The 16,395-nt window shown below is 28.7% G+C and overlaps 1 protein-coding gene across 1 annotated transcript in view; it reads left to right on the top strand.

Annotated features, from left to right (window-relative positions):
• Positions 1 to 14,280, top strand: part of LOC142327108 (alanine aminotransferase 1-like) — a 43,921-nt gene extending 29,641 nt beyond the window's left edge. Inside the window, exons 8-12 of the mRNA XM_075369968.1 lie at positions 4,160 to 4,280; positions 5,629 to 5,750; positions 10,884 to 11,069; positions 12,214 to 12,362; positions 13,304 to 14,280. Of these exons, the coding sequence (XP_075226083.1) occupies positions 4,160 to 4,280; positions 5,629 to 5,750; positions 10,884 to 11,069; positions 12,214 to 12,362; positions 13,304 to 13,394 (669 nt within the window). The 3' untranslated portion in view covers positions 13,395 to 14,280. The remainder of the gene's footprint in view (positions 1 to 4,159; positions 4,281 to 5,628; positions 5,751 to 10,883; positions 11,070 to 12,213; positions 12,363 to 13,303) is intronic.
• Positions 14,281 to 16,395: the final 2,115 nt, after the last annotated feature.

Genomic DNA, 16,395 nt, shown 5'->3' on the forward strand with positions numbered 1-16,395 from the left:
TGTCTACAATCTTTAAATTGCTTCCACCATGTGTATGTTGTAGAACAAGATGTGGCTTCATCATCAAATGCTTGCTGTATCATAGAATAAGTTTCAGTGGAAGATTTTTGAAGTCAAACACAAAATTTTATCTTGCTTCTCTGTTCCATGTCATGAGCTCATACAAGGTCACATGAACATGATGTACACGGCCAAATATAACTTGAGACTGGAGTGACAAAACATGATGAAATTTTGTATGCACCTCGTCAGCCATCGTACTACGTAGTTCCTTGGTTGTCCGAGAGATTACTTGTATAGACTACAAAAATTTAGTTACGGAGATTTTCAGACATACTGTGCATATGTATTTGTAATGGAATATTGGAATCGTTTAAATTTCTATTAAAATGTAAAATAATCTTTTATATAGATGTGTAGCAAAATAACCAGGTATCTGGCAATAAAAATTTTTTACTATTAGAAATCCTGTTATGTTAGCAATAAAATTTTTTTGAAAATATTAATGCAAAAATAAATAAATGTCTGTTCTTTAAAAGAGATATTATTTTGGAAGGTGCCAGTAAGCTGTGCACATGTTTGACCTTGAATGATAATGCAATGTCTTGGTGTCGTTTGACTTGTTAGTAGATAAGTTACCCATCTTAACAATTCAAAGATGTTTTGAACCATAATTTTGATTCTCAGGCGGAAGGTGGGGATTTTTCTCTGTAAGGTAATATTACTATATAAGCCAGTTTGGTTTTTTTAAATTAAATATATAGTGTAATCCCATTTTTAAAATAGTAAAGGCAGGTTTTGTTTATTTAATTTATACATAATGTTCTCAGTTCTGTGTTTATTTGTTGAAGAAAACAAACGAACACAAAAGGTTTTTCGGTATTTATATTATTTTAATGTTTAGTGATAAAATATGTCATTAGATTTAATATTAAGCTAAAGTAGTGGTACCTTAACTGCATAACAACTTATTCTAAAGTTCAGTAAGATGAAAAAAATAGTGTGAAGATAGTGTTGAAAACTTATGTTGGCCCATTTCAAAATGGCTTAGGGAGAAATTTCATATCTGATTCTCAAAATTCGTACAGCTATGATAAACTGTACAGATTTCTTTTTTCACTAAATTTCTATTGCAAAGATATAAATAATTTTATAAAAAGTTTATTAAAAAATCTTAATTTAGTTTTAATAAATACTCAGATTTTCATCTTATTGTTGTAATGTGCTAGCCAGGTGTAAAATTGATGAAATTGTTCATTGATTATTTTGTAGTATGTGGAGCTGTTTTCATGAATTATATTTTTTTCTTCAAACATAGCGTTGAAGGAAATAAATTTAACGAGTATTGTGATCTTTCCAGCCATTCATCTTCTAGGAAAATCTACACTAAAAATCTTGAGCTTCATAAAAATGAGTAACTGTTTCATTATCTTTAAACTTGATTTTTGCAAGTCATGACAAAAAAATTTGAATTTCTAAATTGATTTGGTCTTTAAACATTAAAACATGTTTGTCCAATAACAGTCTCATATACATTTACTTGGCTGGATAAAAGAATTTGCTTTATTTTGGATTTACAATTATATTTACCTTACTGTTCAACATAAAAGTGAGATCATCACTAAAAAATACATATGTGATTATTTAATAAATAGAATTTGTATCAATGTTGGCTATCATTTTTAAAAGTCGATTTTAAAATCAAAATCATCTTCCATAAATATTTTTACTAAATGAACCTTGAAGAATTTTTATTTTTCAATCTGTACTGCCATGAACATTGATTGACTTATTCATATTCTTGTGCTGTTATTTGATTTAAGTCATGAAGATTTTCAATAAAATTGTATTGATTTATCATCATTCTGTTACAGGTGTAGGCATCCTTGGTTTTTCTTTATCCTTTATGTTTTTTATTCTTCAATGCGTTAAATTATTTTTGTCATGTTGCATTTGAAAATAGGGTTCATGTTTAGGAAATGTAACATTAAATAACTCATAAATTTTACTGTACAGTCAACCCTTATTATCAAACACTTGTTTTCATTGAGTAAGAAGTTTTGAGTAAGAAGGATATAAATAAATAAAGAATTAATTAATGGATGAAAGTACAGATACTAAGTATATTACTTTAGCCGATCACAAATGCTCAAGATAAACAAGTAATATATTTATAAATATTCCAAAGGGAATTCCCACAACAATGAAGTTTAACAGTTCAATGACAGTGGCATAGAATTTAACCTTTGAACAGTATTTATTTTTATTCTATTGTTTAATTAATTAGGGTTATCATGGATTATGATAACAATACATCTTTGTTTATAATAATTGTTTTAATTTTAAATTTAGTCATGTTTTAAAAATTGTTTGAATTATTTATTTTTATTCATTTCCAAGTCTGCTCCTCCTAAAAAGCCTTCAATAAAACTTTTTGTATCTAAATTAAAATTTCTGTAATTGCTATAATTTATAACATTTTAAAGCATTCTATAATTTCTTGAACTAAATAGATTCTATTGAAACTGGGAATTTGATTATTTTTCTCTCTAACTTTTTATTAGGACATTGTGTAGTGACTATTTTATTTTACTTTCACCATTTTTCTACAGGTGAATATAATCAAAAGTGATCTTTAAAATTAGGTGTTTAGAAATGTTTGCTGCTTTTTTTAAAATTTTGAATGGCTCCTGATGTTCAATTCCAGATTTAAAGCAAAGAGTAGAATTGTTGATGTTCAAAATATCCTGCAGCATTTATGTTTCTACCTGAAACAGCTTCATTGTTAAACTGGGGCTGCAGTATTTTTCTATTGTGAATTATATGCAGTGGTGGCTCTAAGCTAAAATTAGTGGGGGTGCTGCTCCAGAAAGTTTTTTTCTGGGTCTTTTCAAGGCCTTGGTTAAAGTTTTCTGTAAAATAAAAGAACCGAAAAAAAATCAAATAGAATTGCTGAAAGCAGGATAATTAATTCTACACTTTATCACATTCAAGAATATGGTACATGGTTTTTTAAGCACATTGTGCTTAAAAACTGTATTCAGTTTAACCAGATACATATAAAATGTCAATACATCTTGTGATCACTATTGAAAAAACAACTAAACCACTTTCATATTCCTTCTACCGACTATACTAGAAAAGGGAATGAAGAAGTAACATTCCATACACATGTGGAGAAAAAACTACCTTCCACCAGGAAGGTAGGTTGTGCTTCACACAACTGTGAAGCACATAGTTCCACACAAAGATTTTTGTATTTTTTTCATAAACTGGGGGATGGCTGCTGACATTATTAAGCTTAAGGATTGTATATTGTACAGGTATAAAGAAAGAATTAAAGAAAAAAGGATTTATATTAAATGTTATCGATAATGTTATCAAGTGGAAATAGGGGATACTGCAGTTCCACAGTGTCTGTACGTGAGATGCTACTGATTATATGTATTTTCTGTCTTGCTAGATACAAATTTATTGCCTGATTTAGACTTCTAAATGTGATTAAATCATTCAAATGTGAGTTTTGCAATAACAAGAAATATAAACATTGAGAGGATACAAACCAATTAATAAATATTTGTGTTAGTTGGAGAGAATCTTTTAAAGAATGTATTCAGTCACTATGCAGGCAAAACCAATTTTAGAAAAATGATATATTAGATGCCAAAAAAAAGAAACTTAAAATAATTTGCATGTTTAAATAGGACTTAATGGATTGAATAGAAATGAAGGAATTGAAAACTACAAAAATTATTTTACAATGTTTAATGCTGTGCAAGTCTGATTGTCAGTTTATTAACATTATGCAATTTTATTTTTAAGCCTTGCTGCTAAAGGCAGAGGTGTAAATCCCTACTAGAAAGCTGTAGTGAACATTATGTAAAAAGGTACACTGTTTAGTAACTTTGATCCTTAAGTAGTGTCAGTTCCTGATTGGTGTCAATACCGCCAATCAGCACATTATACATGTTGTAACACATACACACACACACACACACACACACACATATATATATATATATATATATATATATAGAGAGAGAGAGAGAGAGGTGTTATATGTGCGTGCTTGCATGTGTGTATTACAAAACCTGTTAATGGTAAATAAAAATTTCTCTGAAAAATTATAGAATGTAATTTCTTTGTTTTTCATTCTCAGGTGTATCAAGATAACATTTATGCTGAAGGAAGTCAGTTTTTCTCTTTTAAGAAAGTTTTGGTGGAAATGGGTGACCCATATAACAAAATGGAACTTGCATCTTTTATGTCATGTTCTAAAGGTAAATTATAAATTCATTTTTTTGTAATAATGATTAACATATGTACTTTTTTTAGCAAAAACAATTATTTCTACAATTTAATAAATGAATGAGATGTATTATAATTGAGATAAAATGGAAGCAAATATAATCAAGTTTGTAAAAAATAAAGCTGCTTTCATCAGAAAAACAAAAATTACACAAGAAAAAGTATATTAAAAAAAAAAATTTTTTTACAGAAGTTAGTTTTGTAGAGGAATTTCATTGCAGTTGATGAGCAAACTTGATAAAACAATATTAAATCTTCAGTATATTAACTTAAGAAAATTATTTAAGAAGATATTGCTTTTATTATACTTTTAAAAAATATCATAAAAAAAAGAAAATTCAGTAAAAACCCTGTGGGTGAAATCAAATTGCAATATATGTGTACTATTTAAAATCTTAATACTTATTCATTTAAGTAATAATAAATGACAAATTTTCCAAAACCCATATGTAACATTTTTTTTTTAAAGTAACATTAAGAAGTAGATGAAAAGTGCTGTAATATACAGCGAAACTACTTTACAATGCATTGTTATTATGGATATTAGTTTATCAGATACACTTGTTATTGATATTGATACACTTGTTTCATGTTAAAATACCATACAACAAATTCAATAATTGTGTTGTTTCTCTATTGTAGATAAAAATGCTTCTGTCTGAGGGTTTGTTGGTAGGATGGGCAGTCACTGTCTGAAGGAAATCTTGAAGCATTGTACTGTTGGGGTTGTTTATTCCAATTGTGGTTCTCAGTTTTCCATTTTTATTCTCAATCACTTTGTAATTTTTGGTTGTGTGGATGTAGGTCAGACTATGCTTAGATCATGATAAGGATGCTGGGATGTACAGATCTATGTATATATTGATAGATACAGATCTATCTATATATTCTTGATTGATCTAGTGTGGAGGGGCTGTTGTGTATGGAGGTATAAGGGATTTTGCACAATAAACCTTACAGCTGAAATGATGATACACAATTGAGATGTATCAAAATATCAGTTTAATGGTCACAGTCCCTCATAAAAACACAAATAATACCAAAAATATTTTGGTTTGAACCAGAGATGTTCGTCAACTGTTAACCTCTAATTCCTATATTTTTAGAATTATTTCTACTTTAGAGTAGGAATAAAACTTATTACTGGCATTACATTCTCATAATAATTTTATTCAGTCTTAATTGTATTCTATTTTAATGAAAAATTTGTAATCTAATGTTCTTTTTTATTATTTATTTTAAAAAGAAATCTTATCTGTTACTGCTAGAGATATTCTTCTGTTGAATTTATAATATTGTTTTAAATCATTATCGTTTTAGGTTATATGGGTGAATGTGGCCTTCGGGGTGGTTATTCTGAAGTAATCAACCTTGATCCAAAAGTTAAAGCCATGTATCTTAAAGCAATATCTGCAATGCTTTGCCCTACAAGTTTAGGACAGGTATGTTGTTTTTATGTATATAACATACAAAAACTTATTTAAATGAAGTAAATAAATTATATTTTAAAAAATATTGCAAAAGAATTAGAAAATGTTTTCTTTTTTTTTAATAACAGTGCATTTCTAGGAATACATGTTTCCCCTGCACATTCCTACCACTACTTAGTTTCAGTACTACAGAAAGATGTCAACTGATTTTTTTATTATATTCTGTCTCAGGGAATTCAATATCATGATGAGTCAGATGTGAAGCATAACTGCTTCATCTGATGCTTATTAGTCTACAGCAGGCCGTAGAAGTAATATCTTAAGAAATAACTACATTGACATTGTGTTTCTATTCTAATGCAAAATAATCAGACTTTTTATCTTTGCAAGTTATAAAATTATATGTTAATCCTTTCAAATTATTATAAGCTTTTAATATGAACATGCATGTGACTTGTAGATAGGAATATGGTTTGTGTAATTAATGACTTATTTTTTGTAATTAGTGACATTACTTGATTAAATTAAGTACCTGAAGGATTTTTTTCCTAAAGATTTTGAAAAAGAGTATTGTTGTAATGGTAAAGTATTGTTGGATAAAAATGTTTTTGTACATATATATGGTCTTTTAAGTGTCTTTTTAAGTGTGGTTTTTTAAAGTTTTTTTTTAGGTTATTTATTTATAATTAATTTAGGAGAAATTCTTAGTTTTCTTGAATTTATGAGAAATTCTTAAAGTTTTCTTGAATTTATGAGAAATTCTTATTTATGAGAAATTCTATAATTTTTCCCAATTAATATTTTCATATATATATATAAACAATCAACAATCATTATTTTTTTTCTCTTTTTTGAAAAATAAATAAGTTTACAATTTTGTTTTATTTTTAAAAAAATATGTTGGGGTTATCATAAGAAATTTCTTGATTTATTTAAATCCTTATTACAAAATCTTTGAAAAATCCTGTTCCTTTATGATCAAAACTGTAAAATAATAAAAACAAAACCATAAATTTTGTTTCATTTTTCATTCAATAAATTTAAGATTTCTTGAAATATTGTTTTTTTTTAGGTTTATTCACATCAAGTACTCAAAATTACATTTTTTATAAATCCAGTAAAAAATATTGAACGCTAATTTCACATTTAGCAAATTTATTGTATGTCAGTCCTAAACAGTTATTTAAATTCAATATTTTGGGTTTTACAATAATTTTTTTCAAAAACTACTTGAGATATGGTTCTGAGACCTATTTTTTTTTCAATTTTTCAGATCACTATATCAATATTTTTTTCTTATGTTTAATAATAGAATCATTTCCCGAGAGATTGCTGTGCATCTTAGAATCACCTGTATATACCAGGGATATAAAGAGTTATTTTGCTTTTATTTTTTAATTGTGCTAAAAACTATAATGTATTTTGACCTGAGCTGCATTAAATGGTGCAAATAAAGACAATTTTTTTTACATGTCATTCAAGTCCACAAATGCTTATTTACGAAGTATGTTCAAAAAGTAATGAGAATTTTTTTTTTTGGAAAGAATTTTATTTATTTGTCTACATTAATGTTATCCCCAACAAATAGTCCACATTAGCTATTTACACTTATGCCAGCACCTTTTCCAATCCCCAAAACATTTCTGGAACTCGATCTTTGGAATAGTATTTAGTTCTTTCGGCGATTCACTTTTAATCTCATCTATGTTTATAACGATGGCCCTTTAAGGTTCTCTTTATTTTTGGCAATAGAAAAAAGTTACAGGGGCCATGTTTGGCGAATATGGCAGCTGTGTTATCATTAAAGTGTTGTTTTTGGCTAAAAATTGACAAACAAGCAATGAAGTGTGAGCAGGCGCATTATTGTGGTGCAAAAGCCATGAATTGTTTCACCACAAATCTGGGTGTTGTTTTCGGATTGCTTCACGCAAACGGTGTTGAACTTTTAGGTAGTACTTTTATTGATTGTTTGACCGTGTGGCAAGAACTCATAATGCATTATACCATTAAAATTGATGAACATGGTGAGCATAATCTTCACATTTGATCGTATGTGTCGAGCTTTTTTCGGTCTTGGTGATCCAGAATTTCTCCACTGGGACGATTAAGTCTTACTTTCGACATCATATCTATAAACTCATGTTTCATCACGTGTTGTAACATGTTTCAATAGTTCTGCCTTGTTGTTGACTTCATATAGTGACTCCTGAGCAACTCCCATTTGCTGCTGTTTTTGTTCGAAATTCAACAATTTTGGAACAAATTTTCTGTCACACGTTTCATATCCAAAATATCTGAAAAAATTTCATGGCATGAGCCAATTGATATCCCAACATCATCAGCGACTTCACCGATTGTGATTCGGTGATCATTCATAATCATTTCTTTCACTTTTCCATGTTTTCATTCGTTGTTGGTGCTGGGGCGTTCGGGGCGCTCGTTATTTTCAATGTCTTCACGACCTTCTTAGAAACATTTATACCACTCATAAATCCTTGCTTTACTCATAACAGACTGACCAAAAGCAATATTTAACATTTTTAAAACATTGCTACACTTTATTCCATTCTTATAGCAAAATTTAATACAAATTCTCCGATCCATTATTAATACAAATAAAAAATCGTCGATTGTACCAAAACATGGGTTGTCTTTTTGACAGCTGACAACAGACTAAACATTCAGTATGGCTAAAAATGTACAGATACTTTTCATACATGTTTACCAATACAACAACAAAAAAATTCAGAGAATTGGACTAATACAACCTGCGAAATTTCAAAACTCATTACTTTTTGAATACACCATATACTTCAGTGTAAACTTTAGAGAAATGATTTTTTACTTTATTGAAAACTGTTTACTAAAGAGCGCAGTCTCTTCATTAAACAGTGTCATGTTTTATTCAGTATAAGGTTTTAAAATAGTAGTAGTAGTAGTAGTAATAGTAGTAGTAGTAGTAGTATTATTTTTGTATGTGATAGCATATTTAGACATAGCATATCTCCTTTTATATATTTAATGCATGTACGGTCCCATTGTGATATTAATATGCTTTCTAATATGGGTGTCTCGGAATTATCTGAACAACTTTAATGTCTTTTTTGAAAAAAAGTAATAGTCCAATAATGAATGGTAAGTCTCTCTTTAAAAGGTAGCTCATAGTTCCTTAGGCAAATACTAAATAGCGCTGTGATTGCATACTTAACTGTATATGTCAGTAGCCATGAATCCAAAGATGAAGGCACAATGTGTTAAGTGGTTTATTGAAACAAAATCAGACACATTAACAATTTTAGTATTTGGTATAACTTAGAGCCACCCTCTAGAACAATGTTCATTCATCTTATAATAAATTTAAAGAAACTGGCAGTGTTGAATATAAGAAGGGTGCAGGCAGGCCTAGAACATTGGTGAAAAAATGAATGTCATTGTCAATCTTTTATTTGGAGCCCTAGGAAGTCAACTTGGAGTGCAGTGCACAAGATAAATCTTCTGCGATCTACCATTCACAATTAAAATTGCATCCTTATAAATTACAAATATTACAGGACGTTACACCGATTGAACAAACTGCTAGAAAGCAATTGTTTGTAGAAATGATTGAAAGAATTGAAAGTGATGATTGTTACCTTAAACAACTTACATTCTCAGCAGACATGGCTACATTTCACATGTCTGAAAAAGTTAACCCTCAGAATGTTTGAATATGGGAATCAGAGTACCCGCTTGTTGCAATTGACTGTATTAGAGATAGCTCAAAAATTAATCTTTGATGCGGACTGCTTCGGGAATCAGAGTACCCGCTTGTTGCAATTGACTGTATTAGAGATAGCTCAAAAATTAATCTTTGATGCGGACTGCTTCACAACCATGTGATTGGACTTATTTCTTTGCAGAAATTGGGATTAATGCAAATATCTATCTGGACATGTTAGAAGGGTTTGTTTACTCTTAGCTTGAAGAGTTACAACCTGAAGATACTCCAAGAAGATGGAGCGCCACCACGTTGGGGTTCATTAGTGTGTGAATCCCTCAATAGCACATTCCCCAATTTCTAAATTGGACGTGATAGATCAATGCTTGGCCACCTCGTTTACCAGATATAACACCATGCAATTTTTTCCTATGAGGTTTCATCAAGGTTAATGTGTATAGAACTCTGTAGTGAATATTAATGATCTTATGATTTAATGCATTCAAACTCAGATGTGGATATGTTATAACGAACATGGCATGAAATTGATTATTGGTTGGATATTTTGCAAATTCCTAATGGTGCACACATTGATTGTCTTCCATTACAAATTTAAAAAAAAAAAACTTTCAGTTTTAACGTTTCTAAATTCATACAAGCCATTATTGTCTCTTAATAAATAAATTATTACAATTTGGTGAACCTTGCGATGAAAAATATCATTTTATATACTCTAATAAACCTTATTAAATTCTCTTCTGCATTGCTTCTGTTAATTGAAATTTATTTCAGGTAAGATAGGAATTATGGGAAATTATATATAGTAAATACTGGGTTTTTCTTTTTTCCTTCAAACTCTTTTCTCATCCCATTGTAAATTGAAATTATAGAGTTATGAGTGTACCACATTATATTGAAACAAACTCAGTTTAATGCAAAAAGATAGTGTGCCTTCACTGAGAACAAAAAAAGGTTTTTTGTTATTAATATTGTTAAAACTGCTCTTGAAACTGACCATCATAGAAGGTTAAAAAAATAGCGTATTTATGAGAAATAAAATTATTTTGTTGTATAATTAAATACTTTAATTACTGCATTGTAGGAAAACATGCTTTTTTGTGTAATACACTGCAATCCACAGGTTTACTTCAAATAAATTGTGCTTCATAACCAAGGAATATAAAACAAGGCTTAATATGGTTGTTAAATGTATTTCTTTTTCTAGAAACTGGTTTGTAAAATACAACTCATCAAAAACATGCTTTTATTTGTTTGATTTATATTATAATCATTTGGAGGTGGTATTGTGTAGATTTGTTTTCATGTAAGTGAGTGCATAGTTTTTTTTTTACATATTGGGAGGATAGGTATAGATTTTCTATGTTACTGTGTAAAAGCAAAAACTTAGAAAAATTATTAAATAATAACTATTAACATTTTATTTCTAGGCCTGTTTGGACTGTGTAGTAAATCCTCCACAACCTGGTGAGCCTTCTTATGAGCTGTATAAGAAAGAGAAAGCAGCTGTACTCAATTCACTTAAATTAAGAGCAAAAATGGTTGCTGATACATTTAACAGTGTGGAAGGAATGTCATGTAATCCTGTTCAGGGTGCAATGTATGCTTTTCCTCAGGTAATTACTCCTTATAATAATTTGCAAAGAAATCTGTGAAATAAAGAGAAAATAGTATACATATGTATGCTTTATCCAGTGTTTATTATTGTTTGCATAGTGTAAGATAAGATTTATAAAGAAAACTTATTCTCTTTGAATCACGTTTGTTATGTATTAATCCTATTCTGGTGTTATTTAGTTGATAACGCAATGCTTTACGGCTTCATGAAAAAAATTATTTTTAATAGTCTGAATTTTTTAATTTTTTCGCAGTTACATTGTGACAAATCATAAATTTTGATGCAGTAATTACAAGTATGATAACAGTAGATTTTGTACATAAGTTGGTTCATAAAATTTACTTCTCTTGTAGAGACTAAACAATAGTTTTTAAACCAATAATTTTAATTTTTGTTTTTAAACAATAATTTTAATGTAAATCTAAAATTCAATAAGACCTTAAAAGGTCTAATTGGGAACCATTCACCTTTAAGAGATTGTGGTTTGCTATATTTGCATCATAGTAATCTGCATCATGTATTCTTTCTGCCTCATAGTAATTAAATTACTCATAAAAAAAATCTTTTACGGTTTATCATATAATTAAAATTATTCCTTGCCTGGTCTTGATTAAATAGTTATATTGTGCTTTTTATCTTTATGTAGGCATCTTCCTTAAAGTCTGACTGGAAGGTTACTAGTAGTTTGTGTGTAAAAACCTATGTAGGTTGTAATTAATAATATTTTATTTAGAGAATCTGTTTCTTACATCACTGTTAGCTTTTAAATATCTAAATTTCTGGATGATTTTAATGCTATTTATTTATGTGGAATGCGTTCTGCTCTTTTTTTTATTTGATTATTTGTCAGTTAGGGTTGTATTACAGACAGTCTTGTAAAAAAGAAAATAATAATAATTCAAATTAGGCTAATGTGTATGTGTGTATGTGTGTGTGTGTGTGTGTGTGTGTGTGTGTGTGTGTGTGTGTGTGTGTGTGTGTGTGTGTGTGTGCGCGCGCACGCATAATCTTTAAAAGGTTACTTTGACATTATTTACTATTAAATTTGTGATTTTGTTACTTTATTAAAATACATTATTTTTAGAATGAACTTTAAATATGATACTTTTGTTAATTTGTTATATTTATTATATTTTTTGTAGATAAAGCTACCAAATAAAGCAATTGAAAAAGCGAAATCAGTCGGACAGTGTCCATCAGTATTTTATGCCTTCCAGTTACTGGAAAAAACTGGAATTTGCGTAGTACCTGGTGCAGGGTTTGGTCAGAAGCCTGGTACTTATCACTTTAGGTTAGTTGAAAAGCATATTTCTTCTGTTTGTTTACTATTTAAGTTTGTTATAGTGAATTGTATGAAAATTATAAGTCTTCAGCTGGTCCTAAGCTTCACTTAATGGATCCATGGTTTAGTGATTTGATTTTTAATTATGAAACATAAATATTCTGTACTAACCATCTTGTTTAATTATATGAATACAAAATATTTCATTGTAATTTTATTAATTATGTATATATGTCATTAATATTAACACTATGTATTAGCAATGTAAGAGTAATTTGTAGTCGTAGTGTAAGTACAGGTTAGAAACACAAAATAATTATTCATCAAATAAATTTGAAAATAGACTGCAGTAACAGATGTATAAATTAATTTCAGTTTACTATAAACATCTAAAATTCTACATTCATACCTCTTGAATTGTTGATCATAATGAAATTTTGGTTTACAAACACGTAGATGAATTCCTTAATTTATCAAAAATGATTGAGAAAATTAAGGATGCAAATACTAACTTATTCCAATCTGGCCCACTTTCAGGAGTGAGGTCAGTGCCTTCACCATCCCTCATCGCAGCTCCATTACAGAATTTCTATTATATTCTACCTCCAGTGTGGTCTGCTCTCAAAAGTGAAACCAATGCCTTCACTCTTCCAAACACAGCTCCATCCTAGAGGAATGAAACAAGTAGCTAAATTAATCGGGGCTTGATGCCAAAACGCTATTTTGGCAAAAGCACTGAAGTAGGTCCCTAGCCAGTTTTGCCAACCACATATAGGGAAACTATCATCATCATTTGCTTATCAAACAATAAGTTAGACTGAGATTGTGTTTTTTTTTCCAGAACTTAGTTACTATACTTTATTCAGATATTATTTCATGTAATAAAAGATTCACTTGATTGTTTTTGTGTTCATAGTAACTGTATTCATTATTTTTTATTTTGTTTTCAGAACCACAATATTACCTCAGCCAGAGAAACTTAGAGAGATGTTAGAGAAGTTTAAAAATTTCCATGAATCATTTGTTGCACAGTATAAATGAAAAGTACCAATTAAGAGAAAAGTATGTATCTTCTAGCACCTATTAATTTCTGATTTACCAGTCAGTTTATAACACCTACTTAATTTATTTATGTTGTACATGCAGTTGAACTGTGTTGAATCAATCTGACTGATTTAGATTTACTTATTGTTCAGTTTTTACTGTGTGCTTATGTATCACCATTAATGGTATAAATCATAATATTAATTAATGATATAAAATCATTCACACACTCATTCATATGATTTTATATTTAAGTAAGTAAATAAATAATAGAATTAAAACTCCAGAAAAACTATGTAGTCTGTGTACTGCAATTATTTACTGTTATTTTTAATGTAATTAATCAATTTTATACAGGTGTGTGATATTTGAGATTACTTGCCCCTATTGTCACACATAATTATCATTTAGTATTTGTTTATGCAGGTGTTTTTTTAATTATTAACACAGGAGCTTATAGTTATGTGATCTTAATTTTTAAGTTTTATTTATTATAAAAAAAAGAAAATGAAAAAAATATTAATGTACCACATTACTCATATTTCTTATTTTATTATTTATACATCATATATTGTTATTTAGTAGTTAATTTTATTTATTTATATGATTCAGTTTTTTGTTGAAATATTTGTTATATTTTAATTGTATAAAATTAACTGTTTTGCCATTGAAGTAGTATTATTGAACAAAGTGAGGTGTAATAAAAGTATAATAAATCGAGGTATTAAATGATAGTAATATTAATGTTATTTGGTTAGTCCTGTTGTGGTAACATTTTACTTCAGTCACATCGATTGGAATTGTTTATTTTATTTATTTTTTACATTGTGTAATTTACCATGATTTATTTTACTATTACAAATTAAAGAAATTGTTGCCTACAGTTGTATTTTTTATTTTTGTTTTCCTGAGCTCTTAAATGTAAAAATGTGTTATCTACACCTCAAGAATGTGGAATCTTTGAATTTTAATGAATTTGTTAGAGAACAATATTGTAGCAAGGATTTTTATAGATCAAAGGCTTTTCCTTTAATTAATCAAACATATTTCTCCCTTATTTTATAGAGGCATACTTAAGGTACAAGAGCTTATTTGTTGAATTAAATATCAAGTGTTTAAATGTTTAGTGGAGAAAACAATGGAAAATTGCATTTGCACTCTGCAAAGGGATCGGCAGGGTGGTAAATATAAAATCTACTACTCACAGTATATTAACAACTTGACTGTCAGGAACGATCGGGAGTTTTACCTAGTTTTATTAACAGCCACATGAAAAAATTTAAATGATCCTAACTGACCATTATACATTTTCATTAAGTCAATATTGTACAAAGTTGTTTTCACTATTTTTAGAAAGAAATATAATTAATTATATGAAGGCTATATAGAGTGTATATATAGCCTTCACAACCTTCATTGAGTGAAGGTTGTATATACAACCTTCACTTTTGATTCCAAGTGCTATGACTTTTATCCAGTTTTTACCCATTAAATTTGAAAATAAAGGTTTGATAATGATGCCTGAAAAACATGGAATAAGTGATTTGAGTTTTTTACCTTCAAAGAGGTAAATGAATTTTCAGTAAAAAAAGGCTTTTCATTAATATTTTTTGTTTATTACTTTCTCAATTGTCTGTTTTGTATATTCCCGTATTTTTCTTTCTCTTCAGTTTTTATCTTCCACACAAACCTCCATCACCAGTGGCGTATTATAACTAGTTGTGGCCTTGGGCAAAAGAGAATTTCAGGTCCCTAATCCCAACTAAATAACTTTCACGTTGGAAAAAATGGAAAAGTGAATTCTCCTTCATCCATGAAAACATTTTACATAAAAATATAAAACATTTGGTAAACAATTACACATACTGATATATAAAGAGCATTATAAATCTGATGCATACATGATTGCAATATTTATTTAAATATTTACTTTTTGGGTTTTCTTTTGCTGCAGAATTATTAATTAGTTCGTTAAAATCAACACAATTGGTTACATCACTTTCAATAGATAATATGGATAAATTTGACAGGTTATCCTGTCCCAAAGTATTTCTTAAATAGTTCTTCATTCGTTTAAGGACATTAAAAGAACATTCTGCCTATGCATTGGAAGCTGTGGAATTGTTAGAAATATTGTTAAAATTACCTCAACATTTGGAAATGTTGAAGTAAGTCCTGTTCGTATGGTTTCATACATTTCTAATGGGAATTTAAATGTTCATTTCTGGCAAACTCCAAGAAGTGGGCTAGTTCTTTGTTAAAAACTTTCTTGTCGGTGTCACTTGAATATGTTTCCATTAAATTTTTAAGACATTTGTCATATTCATTTGGTGAAGTTTCTTTCAAGTTAACATTTAATAAAACAACAAAATAATTTAAAATATGATAAGCTACAATACATCTTTGAATTTTCAACTCCAATTGGTCGCAAATTACATTTAAACAATTTACTATAAAACCTTGATTGCCACTTAATTGCACGTTTTCAGAATCATCTCTATTTTCATCATAGTTTTTCTTTTAATTTTTCTCCTCTTCTGTGACTCATATTGTTTGTCAAAGAGAAAGAAGCATTCAATTTCAATATTATTGAAACTCTTGTTGTTTTGAATATCTTCGGAAATATAAAGCAATAGTGCTTTTATAGGATTTACAGCAGTTTGCAAATCACAATTTCTATTTTGCTGGTTGCATTTAATCGCTGCAGTGTGGAATTCCATATTAAAAGCAAAAGTCCGGTTTCAAAGTTCTTGAATTGTTCATGCAGCTTTTCGGCTTCTAACTTTGTTAAGGTTTTTATTTTAAGGTTTTAATTGACAAAAAATTTATCTTAACAGCTAAGATTGCATCTACTCTTGAGGACCATCTTGTTGCAGAAATTTGTTTTAGTGTAATATTTCCCCTGGTAGTTGCATTCTGCAAAATATTCCACCTCTTTGTTGAAGATGAGTAAAACAAATAAATTTTGAATAAAATCAAAAAATTTAACTGCCTTTGA

Source organism: Lycorma delicatula, chromosome 6 (genome assembly GCF_047948215.1).
Source record: "Lycorma delicatula isolate Av1 chromosome 6, ASM4794821v1, whole genome shotgun sequence".
Lineage (NCBI taxonomy): Eukaryota > Metazoa > Arthropoda > Insecta > Hemiptera > Fulgoridae > Lycorma > Lycorma delicatula.